This window comes from Myotis lucifugus, unplaced genomic scaffold, assembly GCF_000147115.1.
Source record: "Myotis lucifugus unplaced genomic scaffold, Myoluc2.0 scaffold_281, whole genome shotgun sequence".
Lineage (NCBI taxonomy): Eukaryota > Metazoa > Chordata > Mammalia > Chiroptera > Vespertilionidae > Myotis > Myotis lucifugus.
The window spans coordinates 606,005-622,576 of record NW_005871329.1 but is presented as its reverse complement, the minus strand read 5'-3'; the positions used below and the strand labels follow the sequence as shown (position 1 = coordinate 622,576).

Genomic DNA, 16,572 nt, shown 5'->3' with positions numbered 1-16,572 from the left:
CTCGCTTCCTTGAATTTCAGGATGTCATCAGTATAGCTGACCACATCCTTAATTCAACATCAGTAACCAACTGGACAGTATTACTGCAGGAAGAAAAGCATGCCAGCTCCCAGTTACTAGAGACACTGGAAAACATCAGCGTTCTGGTACCTCCAACAGCTCTGCCTCTGAATTTTTCTCGGGAATTCATTAACTGGAAAGGGATTCCAGTGTCCGAAAGCCAACATAAGACAGGTTACAACTATCAGACCGAAATGTTCCCCCCAAACACCTCCATTCCCATCAGAGGCCATGTGTTAATTGGGTCAGACCAATTCCAGGGGACCCTTCCAGGAACTATTGTCAGCATGGCCTCATTGACCTTGGGGGACATTCTACCCATTACCCAAATTGGAAATGCTCAGGTCAATGGGCCTGTGATATCCATGGTTATCCAAAACTATTCCATAAATGAAGTCTTCCTGGTTTTCTCCAAGATAGAATCAAACCTGAGTCAGCCTCATTGTGTGTTCTGGGATTTTAGTCATTTGCAATGGAATGAGGCAGGCTGCCACCTAGTGAATGAAACTCCAGACACAGTGACGTGCCGGTGTACTCACCTGACCTCATTCTCCATGCTGATGTCACCCTTTGTCCCCCCTGCCATCATTCCGGTTGTGAAATGGATCACCTTTGTGGGGCTGGGCATCTCCATTGGAAGTCTCATCTTATGTCTGATCATCGAGGCTCTGTATTGGAAGCAGGTCAAGAAAAACCAAACCTCGCACACACGTCATATTTGCATGGTCAACATATCCCTCTGCCTCCTGATTGCTGATGTTTGGTTTATTGTTGCTGCCACGGTGGACGCCACGGTCAACCCTTCTGGGGTCTGCGTAGCTGCCGTGTTCTTTACACACTTTTTCTACCTCTCCTTGTTCTTTTGGATGCTCCTGCTCGGCCTCCTGCTGGCTTATCGGATCGTCCTCGTGTTCCATCACCTGGCCATGCCTTTGATGATGGCTGTCGGGTTCTGCCTGGGCTATGGGTGTCCTCTCATTATATCTGTCATCACCATTGCGGTCACACAACCTAGCAATGGCTACGAAAGGAAAGACGTGTGTTGGCTGAACTGGTCCGGTGGAAGCAAACCCCTGTTGGCCCTCGCTGTTCCCGTGCTGACCATTGTGGTCGTGAACCTGGTGGTGGTGCTCTTAGTTCTCACGAAGCTCTGGAGGCCCGCAGTTGGAGAGAGGCTGAGTCAGGACAACAAGGCCACTATCGTCCGCATGGGGAAGAGCATCCTCATTCTGACCCCTCTGCTGGGGCTCACCTGGGGCTTTGGCATAGGAGTAATGGTGGACAGCCAGAATCTGGCGTGGCACGTTATTTTTGCATTGCTCAATGCATTCCAGGTGAGAATAACCTATCATGCCATCAGGTAACTGGAATAGTTGTAGAGAACTGAAGTTGGCAAGACACCTCTTGAAGCTATCTTATCTCCCTGCCTCCAGCAGAACTGTAACCAATACTTCCTGGCAAGAGTGAATTAAAAAAAAAAGTTCCATTTCCCCAACAGTTACTCTTATACTGAAGCAGCATATTAAACTTCTTCAGCAACCCATTCCAGCGCTCTAAATCTGCTAGGCTTCACGAGCTAATGTTAATCTCTCTTGCTGCTGACTCAGTCCTCTTTCCCCCGGGCGACCTGTGTGAAAGCACATAGGGAGAGGGAAATAAATCAAGAGACCTCTTGACTCTGAACGGTGCAAAGGTAGCCCCCCGAGTGAGACAGAGCAGAAGCTGGCAAACTGCAGCTAGTGCTGTTTTTGTAAATAAAGTTTTATTGGAACAGAGCCACACCTCTTCGTTTACATATGATCTGTGGCTGCTTTCCTTATGCCAGCAGGGTTCAGCAGTTGTAACAGAGACTGTGTGACCTTTAAAACCTAAATATTTACTATCTGGCTCTTTACAGAAAAAGTTTGCCCACCCCTGCTGCAAAGAATGGGTTTTCCATGCCCCAGTCAGAGAGTGTTTGGGGAGTAGGTGGACAGAGTAATTCCTAGGTTTGGATGAATCTGGAAGAGAGCCTTCAATCTGGTTCAATGACGGTTTGCTGGGTCACCTCTGCACAATGACTCAGCACCTTAGTGATGCACTGTCTGCACTGAGGGTGCTCTGACCGGGAGGAGGATCTCAAGGCCCAAGAAAGCCTCTGCCAAGGGTACCCCACCCCAAGGACTTGATGGAAAGGGTGCTGATAGAGGTCAACTCCCTACACATGGCCTTAGAGTTGGACCACAGTGCCTCTGCTATCAGAGAGGCTAAGCAAATGTTCACTTAATGCCTGTCCTAAAGAAAGGCTAAGATATAGAAGCAAACGGAATTTATTTGTTTTGGGTTGAGGGGGAAAATGAAGCTAGTATTAAAGGCTAAGATATAGAAGCAAACGGAGCTTATTTGTTTTGGGTTTAGGATGACACAAAGGGAAAATGACGCTCTGCATGCATTTAAAACATTATTCCCTCAATTTATTTATTTATACATTTGACTAAAAATTTTTGAGTACTTTGTGGCATGCTAGGCATTGTGGAGGTCCCAGGGTATCCTTGCCTTCAAGGAGCCCTCAGTCTAGTGGGCAGACAACTCCAATGTTGGGTGATAGAATAGAAGATAGTATTACATATGCTTTCTTTTCTGGAAAAAATAAAATGTGATTTATTATTTTTTTTAGGGTTTTTTCATCTTATGCTTTGGAATGCTCTTGGATAGTAAGGTATGTGTATTCATTTCTCTCTTTATTCCCTAACTGAGGCAGCTAACCTTTCCTCTTCAGTTCTGAGGCCCTTACTCATATAACAGAGCCAGATTATGGGTACTTTTGTAATAAAATTCTGTAATTTTACAAAAGGCAGGCTCAGACAGGCGACAAAGGATCTAAACACTCACTGTTGATTACAAGCTATATAGAACTAATCACAATCTGTAATGTGACATTATAGAAAGAAGCAGAAAAGTGTTTTTACTTTAAATTTTTTTAAATTACTAGTACATTATGGTTTGGCAATCATTAAAGAACAAAAGTACTTTCCTTATGGGGAAATTCCATTTTGTTCCTTTAATTTATCCATTTACTTAGAATATACTGAAAGACATATCTACTTCTATATATCCAGAGTTTTAAATAGTAAATAGCTTCTAAAATTAAATAACCTAAAAAGGATGACCAATGTAAGTAAAAGATAATAGAAAAAAACTTAATAATCTCATTTTATTATTTTTCCCAAGCATTGAGCAATTCTTTTGAGAGCGGTAAAGGTAATAAGCTAATAGATGTAGGCTTTTTTAAAAAAATAAGAACTAAAGAATATTTTATAATTAACACATGCACAAAACTGCTAATTACAGAAAAGCAGTTTGCTGTTCTTGATTGGCCTAAATAATTCTCTCATTTGTACAAAGCACATGGTTAGCAAACTCTTCAACTTCAAAGGTAAACTTCAGTTTAGCAATTATTTTCAATTACGAATGTCTAGAATTTGAATTATTATGGCTTTTGCTTCTGTTGTTCTTTGTTTAACTCTAGATTTGTTTACAGATAAATAAAATAAATAAAGGAAGTAAAAGAAGATAAATCATTTCATCAGATACCCATGCTTATAGTCTGTTAGCTTCCAGGAAATACTACTCTAAACTACAGTTTCAATCTGCAGTTTTGTTCTTGCTTTGCCTATGTATGTTTGTATATGTGCATCTTAGTACTTCTCTGTTGCCCTTACAGCTGCGACAACTGCTGTTCAACACGTTGTCTCCTTTAAGCTCTTTGAAGCAACCATCAAAGGTAATTATCTCACACTGCCATGCATTCAAGGCACGAAGGTCCACTTTTCCATTTTCCTTTTTCTACAGCCTCACAGAAAGACCACTTTTGTGTAAACCCCTTGAGTTTCTGTCACCATTATATTCTGGTTATATGTCACAGTGCCCAGCAGATGGTCAATACTCATTATAGAGTTGAGTGAGAGAGGAAATGAATGAATGAATGAATGAGAAGACATGGAAAGCTTCAGGACATTCAAGGATCCAGGTCTGCTATTGTGAACAAATACCTTTGACAATGTCATTTGCTTTAGTCTGACTTGTCTCCCAACTGCGAGAGTCAGTAAGGCCCTTTTCTCTGCCTGTTTGGTTTTCCTATAAACCATTTTTCCCTCTCTAGGAAACTAAAGGGTGAAGTCTTGACTAACTTCTAATATATAAAATGCAGTCTCTGAATTTTCTCTCTTAAGCTGGTATAACTGACTTGGTCCCATGCAGTTCTGGCTTTTACGTCTACAAGCTGACATTTGTATAGAAACAGAGGACTCCTGTTTCATGCTTCACCACAAAGGTGTCATTTACATAAGGAGAGTACACTTAGAAACAAAAGTACTTGCACGCATGTTTTGTATTTTTGAAGTTAATTTTGACGTTTATCTTTCAGCAAAATACTGAGGGCTTTCAGAAAAGTTTCTAAAGAGATTTCTGTGTTTGACAAAAGTCTACTGACTTAAGTACATGAAAACCTATGTGGATGTTTAGAGATTTTTACAAGGGACAAAATAACCTTTGAAATAACAGTGAATTAGCTTCTGACACTAAACATTTTTCCTAAGTGTGCATTTCATAGTAGATGGAGAGCATTGCTATAAATTAGGGATCAGGGGCCCACGGGCCAGCAGACCTTCCCTGTGTTCCCCCCCCCACTTTTATTTCCTTTTATTATTATTTTTAAATTTAAAATAACTGGTTGCTAACATTATATAGGTTTCAAGTGTACAATTCTATAATACATCATCTTTGTATTGCATTGTGTGTTCACCACCCACGGAGATCAAATACATGGTGATAGAGGAAGACTAGACTTGGGGTGGTGTGCCCTGTATTTCTGTAACTGGTGGTACAATCTTAGGAAAGTCACTTAGTACCTTTTGGTTTCTACTTTCTCAACTGTTAAAACTAAGTGTTTGACTAGTTCCTCAGAGCAGAAGGGCTAACGTTTTGTGACTTTGAGTTTATGTCTTAAGAACTGAAATCCCTTGAGCCACACATGTGAAATTAATAAATAAGTCACTGCTCTTACGAAAAGGAGGAAGCTACTGCATATGCAACTGCATTGAAGGAAAACCTTACCTTCTTCACCCTGCAAGCAGAGAGAGAAAAACACCCTAAAATAAGCAAAACAAAACAAAACAAAAACAAAAGCAAAAGCAGAGATGCCTGACAGTGTCTTTTCTGCCTGTTTCTAACATAGTGTTGACACTTGTCAGAAGGCCCCGGTGGTCAGTGAGGGGTCTTTGTCTCCTGGATTGCACCCTATCTCCAAGTGTGTTTTCAAACCAAGTGATAAAAATGGGATTTTGTTTTTTGGTTAGGTCACTTATTCGCTTTAAAACAAAAGTACATTGAGCAGAAGAGATGAGTATTTGTAATTTCAAGAGGGAGTTGGAATGAACCCGCAGCAACCCTGATTACACTGGTTGAGGAATGATGAGAAGTAGAAGAGATTACACTGGGGATGAATTCTCCTGTCACGATTCTCTCGTGGGAGAGGAAAGAGAGTGAGGATGAAAGACACAGAACCATGAGGAGCAGGGCGACCTGAGTTGCCAGGATGTGAACAAGTCCATTTGTCAGGAGGAGCCAGCAAAGAGAAAACAATGAGAGAGGAAGGATAATTGACAGAAGAAGATTCCTGGGAAGTCAGGTTGAGCAGTTGGACAGCAGATGGAGGGATCAAGCTCTTCCCTGGACACAGGAAGTTTCAGGCTGGTGCAGACAGGGCAACATGTACAAATTGGGGACATGATGTGGGACAATTCAGACCTGGGTTTTTTTGTTTTGTTTTGTTTTGTTTTAAGTAGGAGACAAGGTCATCCATTGAGCAATGGGCAAAGGGTTGGTGAGTAGAGAATCCTGAAAACAGCAGTGAACATTTGAATAGTTGGCTGAAGGGAATAGAAGCAGAAACCAATGATGTTCTCAGCAAATACTAGCCCTCAAGCCACCAGAACTCTGTGGGGACCCACAATGATGTTTCTCTCAAAATCCTCCCCCTGCTGAGGGCTCGGGGTCTCTTCTTGGACCTTCCATTGTCCCTAGCCACAGTCTACAACTCTGAACCAAGAGTCAGACTCTAGTGACCTCTACAGGTATCCTCTCCACAAAGAAGGGGTTTATTTATTCCTGTTTCCCATGACTCAGTTCCTGCTTTCATGCAACAGCTGAAACCTATGTAACTGTAAATGCATAAGAGGCTGCTTTTCCCCAGACTCTGAAGAGTCCTTGAGTTTGTTGCAACCTAAGACTCTTCTCTCCAAATGGGGCAAGATGTAGTTTAAATGGCAATGATCACAACCTTAAAATTTTTCTTTAGGGTTATAGTAGTGTATGTTTATGAACACTGAATTCTAGAAAATTTGCTTTGGAACTTTCAGACATTTCTCATTCTTGTCTCTATAATATATATATATATATATATATATTTTTCAGAGCTTGATGTGGGTTAGACTCAATGAAAATCAGGAGGCTATCACTGGGCTATCTACTACCTATAAGAACCTATTTCTCCTATCTTGATTTAGCTTCCTCATGACATGAACTGTGGCAAGAAATTGAGCTTACTCCTTTTGATATCCATGGTGTCTAAAATAGTATGTGGCACACAACAGCACTCAATATGAGATGTTAAATTAATGAATAAATTAATTATTGAGTGGGTAAAGGAGATAATGTGTCTTAACACTTTTACCTTTCCCAGTAAGTGCACGCTGTTTCTTTTAAATATTTTATTTCAGTTTGATAATTTAGTTTAAAAAATTTTAATTCTGTTTTAGCCTCTGCATCAATGACAAAGGCATTATTCACAAAGAGATTTGAATACTAAGAGGAGGCAGAATAAAACAAAGCTTTACTGGAGACCATTTTTTACTAGAAGTATTGTTTTCCCATGATAGGTTTTTCTAGTGATAAATATGTGAACCAAGAAATGTAAGCCTGGGCATAAAAAACGATAATACATCCTTTAGAGCTGTTTTTGTAGTTTGTTGTTAGAAGTTCCAAGAATATACAGGAACAAAAATTCGCTTAGAAATAAGTTTTAAGCATTTCAAATTGATTAAAGCAGAATAAAGAATAAAGAAGTGAGTATTCAAATTTCTTAAAAGGATAATAATGTGCTATGTAATAGAATAAAGGATTGTTAATGACATCAAGAAGTTAGGAAATGTTCACTGTCACTGAAAGGATACTATGCCCAAATGACTCATTTTTCTTTTGTGCAGCAAAACTCATCAGAATTATCTGCCAAACCCAAATTTGCAGTCTTTCAACCCAGTGCAACACAAAGGTGAGTCACAATAAACCAAAGGATATAAAAGGTAGGAAGAGACTCTGAATACATCAAATAAGGAAAACTCAATGGCAACTTTTAGAATATATATATATTTTTTATTGATTTCAGAAAGGAAGGAAGAAAGAGATAGAAACATCAACAATGAGAAAGAATCATTGATTGGCTGCCTCCTCCACACCCCGCACTGGGGATCCAGCCCACAACCCAGGCATGCGCTCTGATCAAGAATTGAACCGTGACCCTCTGGTTCATGGGTTGATGCTCACCTACTGAGCCACGCTAACTGGGCTCAATGGCAACTTCTTAAAAATTCACTTGAGAAGTGTGAGAGTATCAGCCAGCTGTGTGTCCAGAGTTTGTCTGAATGGTGCTCAGGGTTGACACAATAATACAGTATTGGGGATTTGACACTCCTGGAGATCAGCGACTATCATGTTTCATTTCATCACAAAATACTAGTATCTTCTCGATTAGACAGTGTATAAATCTGTGACATTGATCACTGAGGCCATGGGGTGAAGAAGTGTGGTTAAACTAACATCAATTGTGTCCTTACCAGAGTCTCTCCTTCTGTGCCAGCTGCTGAGCAGTGGGCATGGGCCAGGTGCTTATGCCCTAGTGTTGGACATATCCTCCTCCCTAGAGTGCTCCTGGAAAGGGAGGAACCACTATCTGCTTTGGGGAAGACAGCACTGTCCCCTCTGCCTATGACATGCCTTGTTTCTATGCTCAGATATTGGCTGTTGTGAATGACATTGAGCTCCCAGAAGACTGGTATTTAAGCATTGCAGATAGTTGCAGTATTGCTGGAGGAGAAGGGAGCATGTAGCATCGAGGCTGAGGGAGAGACACCACGTTACAAGTTAAGCTGAAGTCACACTTAAGAGTCCCATTTCATGTTAAAATTACATTGGTACCTTATTAAGGTAGGGAAACAGGCAACTCAGTGAGATTCCAATCAAAATTATTTGAATTCAGTCACCAGATGAAGTTCAAGTGTCTGAATTTGAGAAGATACTTCTCTCCCAAAATGCTTAACGTGCTCATTCAGGAGCCTTGGGTCCCAATATTACTGCCACCAACCAGCCTGAGGGCTTCTGACAAACTTCTTTACTTTTTGGATTTTGTTCCTCATCAGTAAATGAAAAACAAAACAAAACCAAAAAAATGAAGAGATCGCTAAGGCTCCTCCCAGCAATGACATTCTGTGATCTCAAATCTGCCTTTTCTCATTTCCCAGCAATATCTGAAAAGCATGGTGCTTCTCTTGTCAAACGAGAGATGTCTGACAAACCCCAGTTTCTGTGGCATTAATGAAATGCTGTTCGTGTTGGCCAGCTATATTCTAGAACTTTCCCTACTATCTTCCTAAAACTGTCCAGAGTTGTAAGGAATTGCATCGGCTTCTTTTCATTTTGGTCTCATGCTTCGTTCCAACTTAGTAGCCAGAGTTCTAACCATCTTTTTCCTCTCTTAGGCACTTATGCATTTTCTCAGACTGGAGAGTCCTCAAATGACATCATGCTAACTCAGTTTTTATCAACTGAATAAGGCTGGAAACCATAAAATCAAGAAAAAAAGTTTTGGAGCAACTTGACATTTCTAGCTAAATGTCAGGGAAGAAATTAGCTCAATAGTAGATGGAATTTTCTGATTGAAAAGTCTGGGACTAAAAGTAGGAGGTTTTAGCTTTGTCACTGCCCTCTTTATCTTCAATGAAATGGAAAGATTGATTTTCATGTGGTTTGAGTCAAAGGGATTGCTACATAAATGTAGAAGAGTAGGTTTTGTCGGAAATTATGTCAGTTGTACCAGTCCCTCACTGCCACAAGCTGCCTGTCCTTTTTCATAAAATAGCACTTTTCATATGGCACTTCCAATCCTCTGAATCAGAGTAAGAAAATGTCATGAAATTGCCTTAGATACATTGATGGGCCATGTTCACATTCTTATCAAAAAGTCATTGGTATAAATTTCTTTAGAAAATAGTCATTTCCCTCCCACATTTTCCAGTTGGATCTTATGCTTACTTTTTTGCTTTTTAGGTTCAGTTATTCAACTTTGAAAGTTAATCAGAAATAAAATGAGAACTTCCATTTCATACTTAATGCAGTATTTTTCAGTTTGCAAGGCACTTTCATCTGGTCCCCAATCCAGTGATGTGAGGTGTGCAGGCAGACCTAGTACAGAGGTGAGGGCATGGAAGCTTGGCCAGGTGACATGACTGGCCAATGACTATAAAGACAATGACAGGTCATTGGGGACTTTTAGGACATTTGCTTCCTAGTCCTTTTCTACAGTCCCATGAGAGCTTTGAAAATTACCTGCAATCCTACGAAAGCTTTATGAGGTTATACATGTGGTTCATTACTTCCAGAATTTTCTCTATGTAAGCAGCAAAATGTGGGAGAGTTTGGTTGTTAGCTTCAGGGAGATACCTTAAAACATCCTGGATTTCTTTCATAATACATTGGAGGTACTTTCTGAAACTTATTTACACATATAGCCAGTGCCACTTGTATGTGAAATACAGAACAGCAGGCGAATAGACACTGTGTGAAGTGACATTTTCTTCCATATTTCCATCCCCATTGGCTCACCTGAGTCCCAGCCCCAGAAGAACCAAGAACCTTTGATTCCTCCCTGTTTCTAGAGATTTACACTGTAGTTTTTAAGGCAAGAGTTGATTTCTTTTAACAATAATTGTGATGATGGTGGTGGTGGTGGTGGTGGTGGTGTGGTGGTGTGATGGTGATGACAATGATGGTAAGAAGTCAAAGAAGAAGAACCAACATTTATAGAGTACTCACCATGTGCCAGGCAATGCTTTGCATAGATTAACTCACTGTGTTAAAAGCAGGCTGGAGTAAGAGACTCTCCTTGCAGGCGTAAGGACGTAAGTGGCCATGTTGGAGAATCCCATGTGACAGGGAAGTGAAGGTGACCATGAGGGTCTCAGGTAGCCTCTAACCAAAGGTCAGCAAAAATCCAAGGCTCTTAATCTCACAATTGCAATGAAATGAATTCTATCAATAACCCGAATAAGCTGTAAGTGAGTTCTTCCCCAGTTGAGCTTCCAAAAAAGAGATGGTGCTTAAAGCCATGGGACTAGATCTCACACAGCGGATACAGGGAGAGAAGTAAGAGGGTCCAAGCACTGAGCCAGGCACCCCATCATCATGAGGGAGGGAGAGGAGGAGGACCCAGTACAGGGGAATGAGAAGGAGCAGCCTGTGAAGTAGGTAGGAAGCCAGGGGAACCTGCCGTCCCAGAAGCTAAGAAGAGCATTTTGAGAAGGATTTCAATTGGGTTAAATACAGTGGGGCCTTGACTTATGAGTTTAATTTGTTCTGTGACGGAGCTCGTAACTCAAATTACTCGTATGCCAAATCACTGGCGTTCACTGTGACGTTCACTGCACCAACTAGCGGTGGGATTTCTGAAGCTGGCTCATAACCCGAATTTTAGCTCGCAACTCAAAGCAAAAAATTGGCCTAGAGATGGCTCGTATCTCGAAAAACTCATTAGTCGGGACACTCAGAAGTCAAGGCCTTACTGTACTGCCGAGTCAGGGAAGATAAAGCACCTGACTTGCTTATCTCAATTTGAAACATGAAGATCTCTGATATCTGAGTATAATAGGCACTTAGAGGAAGAAATCCCACTGTTGGATGTTTCACAAAAGAATGGAATCATGTTTTCACCTTGCCTGGCCTTTTATCAAATAAGCTCTTCCAGATCTGTAACTCGCTATTTTAGAAAGATTAATTTCAAGTTTTTCTCATGCTTCCAGAACAAATAAAGGGGCCAACAACTAGTCATTCGATGGCACTTAGAAAGTTTTTCAGACTGATGCAGATTTCTCTAAAAGCCCCAAACCTATTGCCTTCTGAACGATTCTTAATGAGAAAGACTGCCTTTTGTTAAGATGGCAGAAGGGCTGTGCTGTACTTACCTTTATCAAACTTCAGGGGGCGAACTCGGACCGAGAAATAAATCCTAGACAAATTGCTGGGAGAGTAGACACACCTGCGGTCCACTCTGGAATTTGGGGGTTTGAAACACATTTTAATCCAACTTCTCTAATTAGGAACAATTTACAGTGTTCTTGCTGTGATTTGTCTAGTAAAATAAATTAGGGAGTTAGAGCATAATAGCTCTGTTTCAGAACAGCAAACAATACCTCTGTTTCCTGGGCTTATGCCCAAGGATACTGGTAAACAGTGAAGGCTGTTTCTAAGCAAAGCAGGAATTAGCCATGGCTGGTGTGGAATTTTCACCTGCTAGGAAACCAGTTAATTCAACTACGTGGTGCAAAACAGATTGGGAGCACTCTGGGGATTTTTTATTTTTTATTTTTATTCATCTCTTCCTTTGGGAGAAAATAGTTTGGTAAATTGTATAGTTTTGTCAAACACGAGCCACACTTCAATGACTGAGTTACCCAAACTCTAGAAAGTCCATTTTGTACCCAGGGTCTCTAGGCTGGAGAGAGCAAAACAACCAACCAACATAGACCAGTGACTGCATTTAGAGCAGGGATTCAGTAGGTCCTCCAAGGCGGTCAGGAAGGACCAGAGCTGATGGCAATTTGCTACTCAGCCCTCATCTTCCTATGAAGAGTCCCTTAGGTCCCTGCTACCACGAATTCTCCGGGAACTGGTCTGCATTTCACCTGGCTTGATCCTAACCCAGTGTGTCCGAATGGCTTCCTGTGGGGCTAGTGTGGAGGGTTCTCTCCAGGGTGGAGTCCTTGGGAGGCCCGGCCTCCACCTTGCCTCCGTCATTCCTCAGATGCTTTCCCGTTTCCCATCAGTAAAACCTGTATTTGTTAGATAAACTCTGAGATCCTTCCAGTCCTGACTTTCTCCGATTCTGTGTCTCTTCATAGGTAACACCCTGGGAGAAGAGAAATTTATCACCAAAGAGTACCAGCCCAAGTAGGTTTGGCAAGACCTTATCTTGCTGGGTAGGAATCACAGATAAAGCATTGCCAACAGCGACATTTATGCCAACCAGATGGGAGGCAACACCCCTTTGGAATTCTGACCTGATGCTTGAAACCAGAGCCAAGGAGCGCCCCAGTGTGATGTGTTGCCAAGGGACACACTGCTTTTGTGGATAAGATTTCCTGGTTGTTAGATCTCAGCCGTGTCCCCCAACAGGGCACGGGCAAGGCAGCTGTGGATTCCATGACAACACGAGCCGGGCACTGCCAAGGACAACGCTCTGTGGCCTGCGAGCTTCGCCTGGCGCTGGCGATAATGTGGTTTTGTTTCCCTGAAGTCAGCTGGGCGGGGAAGCCAGCCCCACCTGTCCTCTATTTCACCTGATCGTGGAGAATATCACACAGCCCCCTCCTTTCTGTGAATTAAGCAATAAATAAATAAGTTGCATTTATGGAATCACTCCTAGAATTGACGTTGACAATTTTTTATACAGTAAAGTTTGCATCACACAAAGTGCTCATGTCTGTTTTCTCTGAAATTAAAGTAATGACTCTCTAATGTACCCCCCTCAGCAGTATCAGCCTGACCTGGAACTTGTTAGAAATGCCAATTCTTGGGCCTACCCCAGACCTCCTAAATCAGAAACGCAGGAATGAGGTTCAGGGTCACCTGTTTCTTTTTTTGTTTGTTTGTTTGTTTTTTTATTCCTCACCTGAGGATATGTTTTTATTGATTTTAGATAGAGGACAGGATTGAGAGAGAGAAACATCGATGTGAGAAAGAAACAAACCCATATGCTATGACTGGGGATGGAACCCTCAACTGAGGTGTGTGCCCTGACCGGGAATCGAACAAACCCTCCAGATGACTCTAATGCAGCAATTTTCAACTGGTGTGCCACAAGAATTTTTGAAATATGCGATACCTGACTTTTTAGTCTAGGGCATGGACCTCTTTTTCCTTAGATTGTCAAATTTAAAAAATGACAACAGCCAACACAATAGCCATCTGATGTGAATGAATCAAAATTATCTTTTTTTTGGTGATATTGGCAAAAATCATTATATATTGATATTTAAATATATTTTTATTGATTTTGGAGAGGAAGGGAGAGGGAGAGGGAGAGAGAGGGAGAGAGAAACATCAATAATGAGAGAGAATCATCGATTGGCTGCCTCCTGCATGCCCCCCACTAGGGATCGAGCCCGAAACCCGGGCCTATGCCCTGACCGGGAATCGAACCGGGACCTCCTGGTTCATAGGTCAATGCTCAACCACTGAGCCACGCCAACTGGGCCCATAATATATTTTTTGGTGTCCAGCAGAATTTTAGTAAGTAGGTTATGTGTACCACGAGATAAAAAAGTTTGAAAATCGCTGCTCTAATGGCTGCTCAAATTTGGAAACCCCTGACTTAGGGAACCCAGAAAGGGAACTTTGAGACAGGCTCCTAGCCTCCCCTGATGCAGGAGGGTGGGGAGGGGTGGGAGAGAGGACCTCCTGCAGTTTCATTTCCTGTTGCCAACACTTCTGAGAGCCTCAGGAATGAAGCTCCTCTGTGGAATGGTGGGAGCAGAGGTGTGTTTGGAGCTGGATGGCAGCACTCTGGGCGCTGTACTATCACTGTTAGGAAGGAAAGGGCTGGAGGCCTGGCTCCCACACTTACTAAGTGCATTAACTCGGTTACATGACCAAACCTTCAGTCACTCCATCTGTCAGCGAAGTCATTGTTGGGAGAACATGAGAGAAGCCTGAACATTCCCAGCATACTGCCTGGTATTTGGTAAGCATCTAACAAGTGGTGGCCAATAATAATATTCAGAAGGTCAGTAACAAAGCACGAAGTCTCCAGGTAGGACACTGTTACTGTTTCAAAGCAGTGAGCTTAGAGGAAAGGTCCAGTCTTCGGGGGCCATCGACAAAGGTTCAGATCTCAGTTCTGCTACTGACACTTCGACGGGCTACCTGATCTCCATCACGTGGTGAAATGGGACAGTTGACAGTCACCTTCCAGGTTTCCCTGGGAGGCTTGGGTGGAGAAGGAAGTAAAGCAGCCTGAATACTAGAGGCATTCAATACTTTTTCTTTTCTCTTCCTCTTTTTCTGTGGGAAAATACACCCAAATGTTTAGGAGTATGAAGGTCAGCGTGCCAGGATGTCCTCAAGCAAAACACATTGGGGCTTTCTGTCCAGATGGCTTAGAAAATACCCGTTACAAGGTGAGGGGAAAGAGGCAGGAACCCCTTTGTATATTTCTCCTTCTTGCTCATTATCCTATAGAAAATGTAATGACCCTTGACAAGTAGAAAGAAAATTAGCCCAGGCAAAGAAGTTTGTACGAAAAAGTACGAGAAAGAACACTGAAGCCCGACTAACCAAAAGACATTTCTAATTATTTTTTCCTTATTAGCATACAATAGAACTTAAAGTATATCCAAGAGCATTGCTGTAGCTTCGAAAGAGGGCATTTCCAACTGTGCAGTGCTCCCAGGTTCCTGAACACCAACCCCTTCTGGCCCCTCTCTTCCTCTGCCCTTTGTTTTTTACTTTAAGGAAGACCAGCCACCAGCCTGAGATGTCCTTTTCCGGCCTCTCTTCCTTCCGCCCCGCCCACCACCAGTGTATGCACGTTGCCTCATCCGGACCCTGCAGCTGTGGGGAGGGGCTGTGTAGTACAGAAATATTCGTTTGACTGAGCGTTTAAATGAACCAAAGTTTATATGCAAGCATAAGCACAAGATGTATAGGAGGTGTGACTATGAGGTGTGAGACTGACTCTTTGTTTCCGCAAAAGGAATCTTAAGTTGTATTTTTTTATTCATTGAGGAAGTGTGGTACAGTGGCCAGGAGTATAGGAACTGGACTCCACATTTGTGTTATAGCCCTTACACTTAGCCTAACGTTCCCTGGCAGGTGATAGAGGCCCTCCAACGCCTCGATTTCCTCAATGGTGAAATTGAGACAGTGGTGGAACCTACCCTTGGGGTTGTTATGAAAATTAAATGCAATAGTGCATGGAGCAAAATTCCTAAAACATAGTGTGTGCTCAATAAATATTAGCTATTATTACTTTTCACATTTATTTTATTATAGAAGTATTTAAGAAAGAAAATAAAAATTCTTTTCCTGTCCTAGCTGGTTTGGCTCAGCCAGACTTTGGACGGAAGGGTCCTGGGTTTGATTCTGGTCAAGGGCACATGCCTGGGTTGTGGGTTCGATCCCAGTAGGGGGTGTGCAGGACACAGCTGGTCACTGATTCTCTCTCATGATTGATGTTTCTATCTCCCTCTCTCTTCCTCTCTGAAATCAATAAAAAATATTAACAAAAATAAAAATTCTTTTCTTATTATACTTTTGCTTCCCTAGTTTCCCCACACCATCAAATAACCATCATTAAACATTAGAAATGTATCTTTCAAGAGTTTATCCTGCCACATAAATGGGACCCACTTTATACAAGTACGTATTCTGCCTTGTAAACTTATATTTGCTGTTTATTTCAAAAATTCACAAAAGAAATTTGGAAATTTTCTCTGAGCCTGAACTGTATATGAAATACAAAGGGAACAGATCTCAGAACTTTAGAGCATTTATACCTAATTTTCAAAATAAAAACTGCCTTATTCCACATGGTTACTTCTATTTATACACACACAAAAAGTGGGTCTGGATGAATTTTATTTTGTCAAAAAATTCACAACCCTCCCAAAGCTGCTGAGTGTGTGATCATAGCCGATATGCAGAAGACTGTGATGCTGGCCCTGAAGGTAATGGGAAGGGAAGTGTTAAGTCTGCACACACCACCCTCCTCCCCATGTCTCTGCCAGCTCGGAGGTGCTATAATGCCCCATATGTCAGTGTTAACTCTGGGGTTCTCCCCACAGTACATCCGATCACCCACCCTCATGTGCAAAGATACACAGCAGACACAAAATGGGCAGTGAGCAACTCTGTTCAGAATCAGGCATTATCTGCCCCTTGGTAGGGACCAGCAACTTCTACTGCCAAGAGGTGAAACTTCACCATTGAATTCCAGCTTTGCCTTTGCAAATGCCTCTTCCTGCTAAACAAGAGTATATTATAACACATGGTTCCTACACAGGCTGTTATCTTAAAACTTTCCCAGGAGGAGGAATGGTAGCGAGGAGTCCGGGAGTTAGCGTCCGTCCACATATATCAGTTTAAGACACAGCCTTGGCTCCTGGTTGAACGTTGGCATAGGTACAGGTACCTTTTCCTTGTGCCACA

General features: G+C 42.0%; 1 protein-coding gene across 2 annotated transcripts in view; it reads left to right on the top strand.

Annotated features, from left to right (window-relative positions):
* The window catches only part of ADGRF1 (adhesion G protein-coupled receptor F1), a 44,002-nt gene extending 31,266 nt beyond the window's left edge, over positions 1-12,736 (top strand). The window contains exons 11-15 of one of the 2 annotated variants that reach the window (XM_023763347.1): positions 21-1,394; positions 2,717-2,758; positions 3,764-3,823; positions 7,305-7,369; positions 12,267-12,736. In XM_023763347.1, coding sequence (XP_023619115.1) covers positions 21-1,394; positions 2,717-2,758; positions 3,764-3,823; positions 7,305-7,369; positions 12,267-12,270 — 1,545 coding nt within the window. In that variant the 3' untranslated portion in view covers positions 12,271-12,736. Of the gene's footprint in view, positions 1-20; positions 1,395-2,716; positions 2,759-3,763; positions 3,824-7,304; positions 7,370-8,852; positions 9,032-12,266 lie in introns of those variants that run through there. The other variant, XM_023763346.1, reaches the window with a different exon arrangement.
* The last annotated feature ends 3,836 nt before the right edge of the window (positions 12,737-16,572 follow it).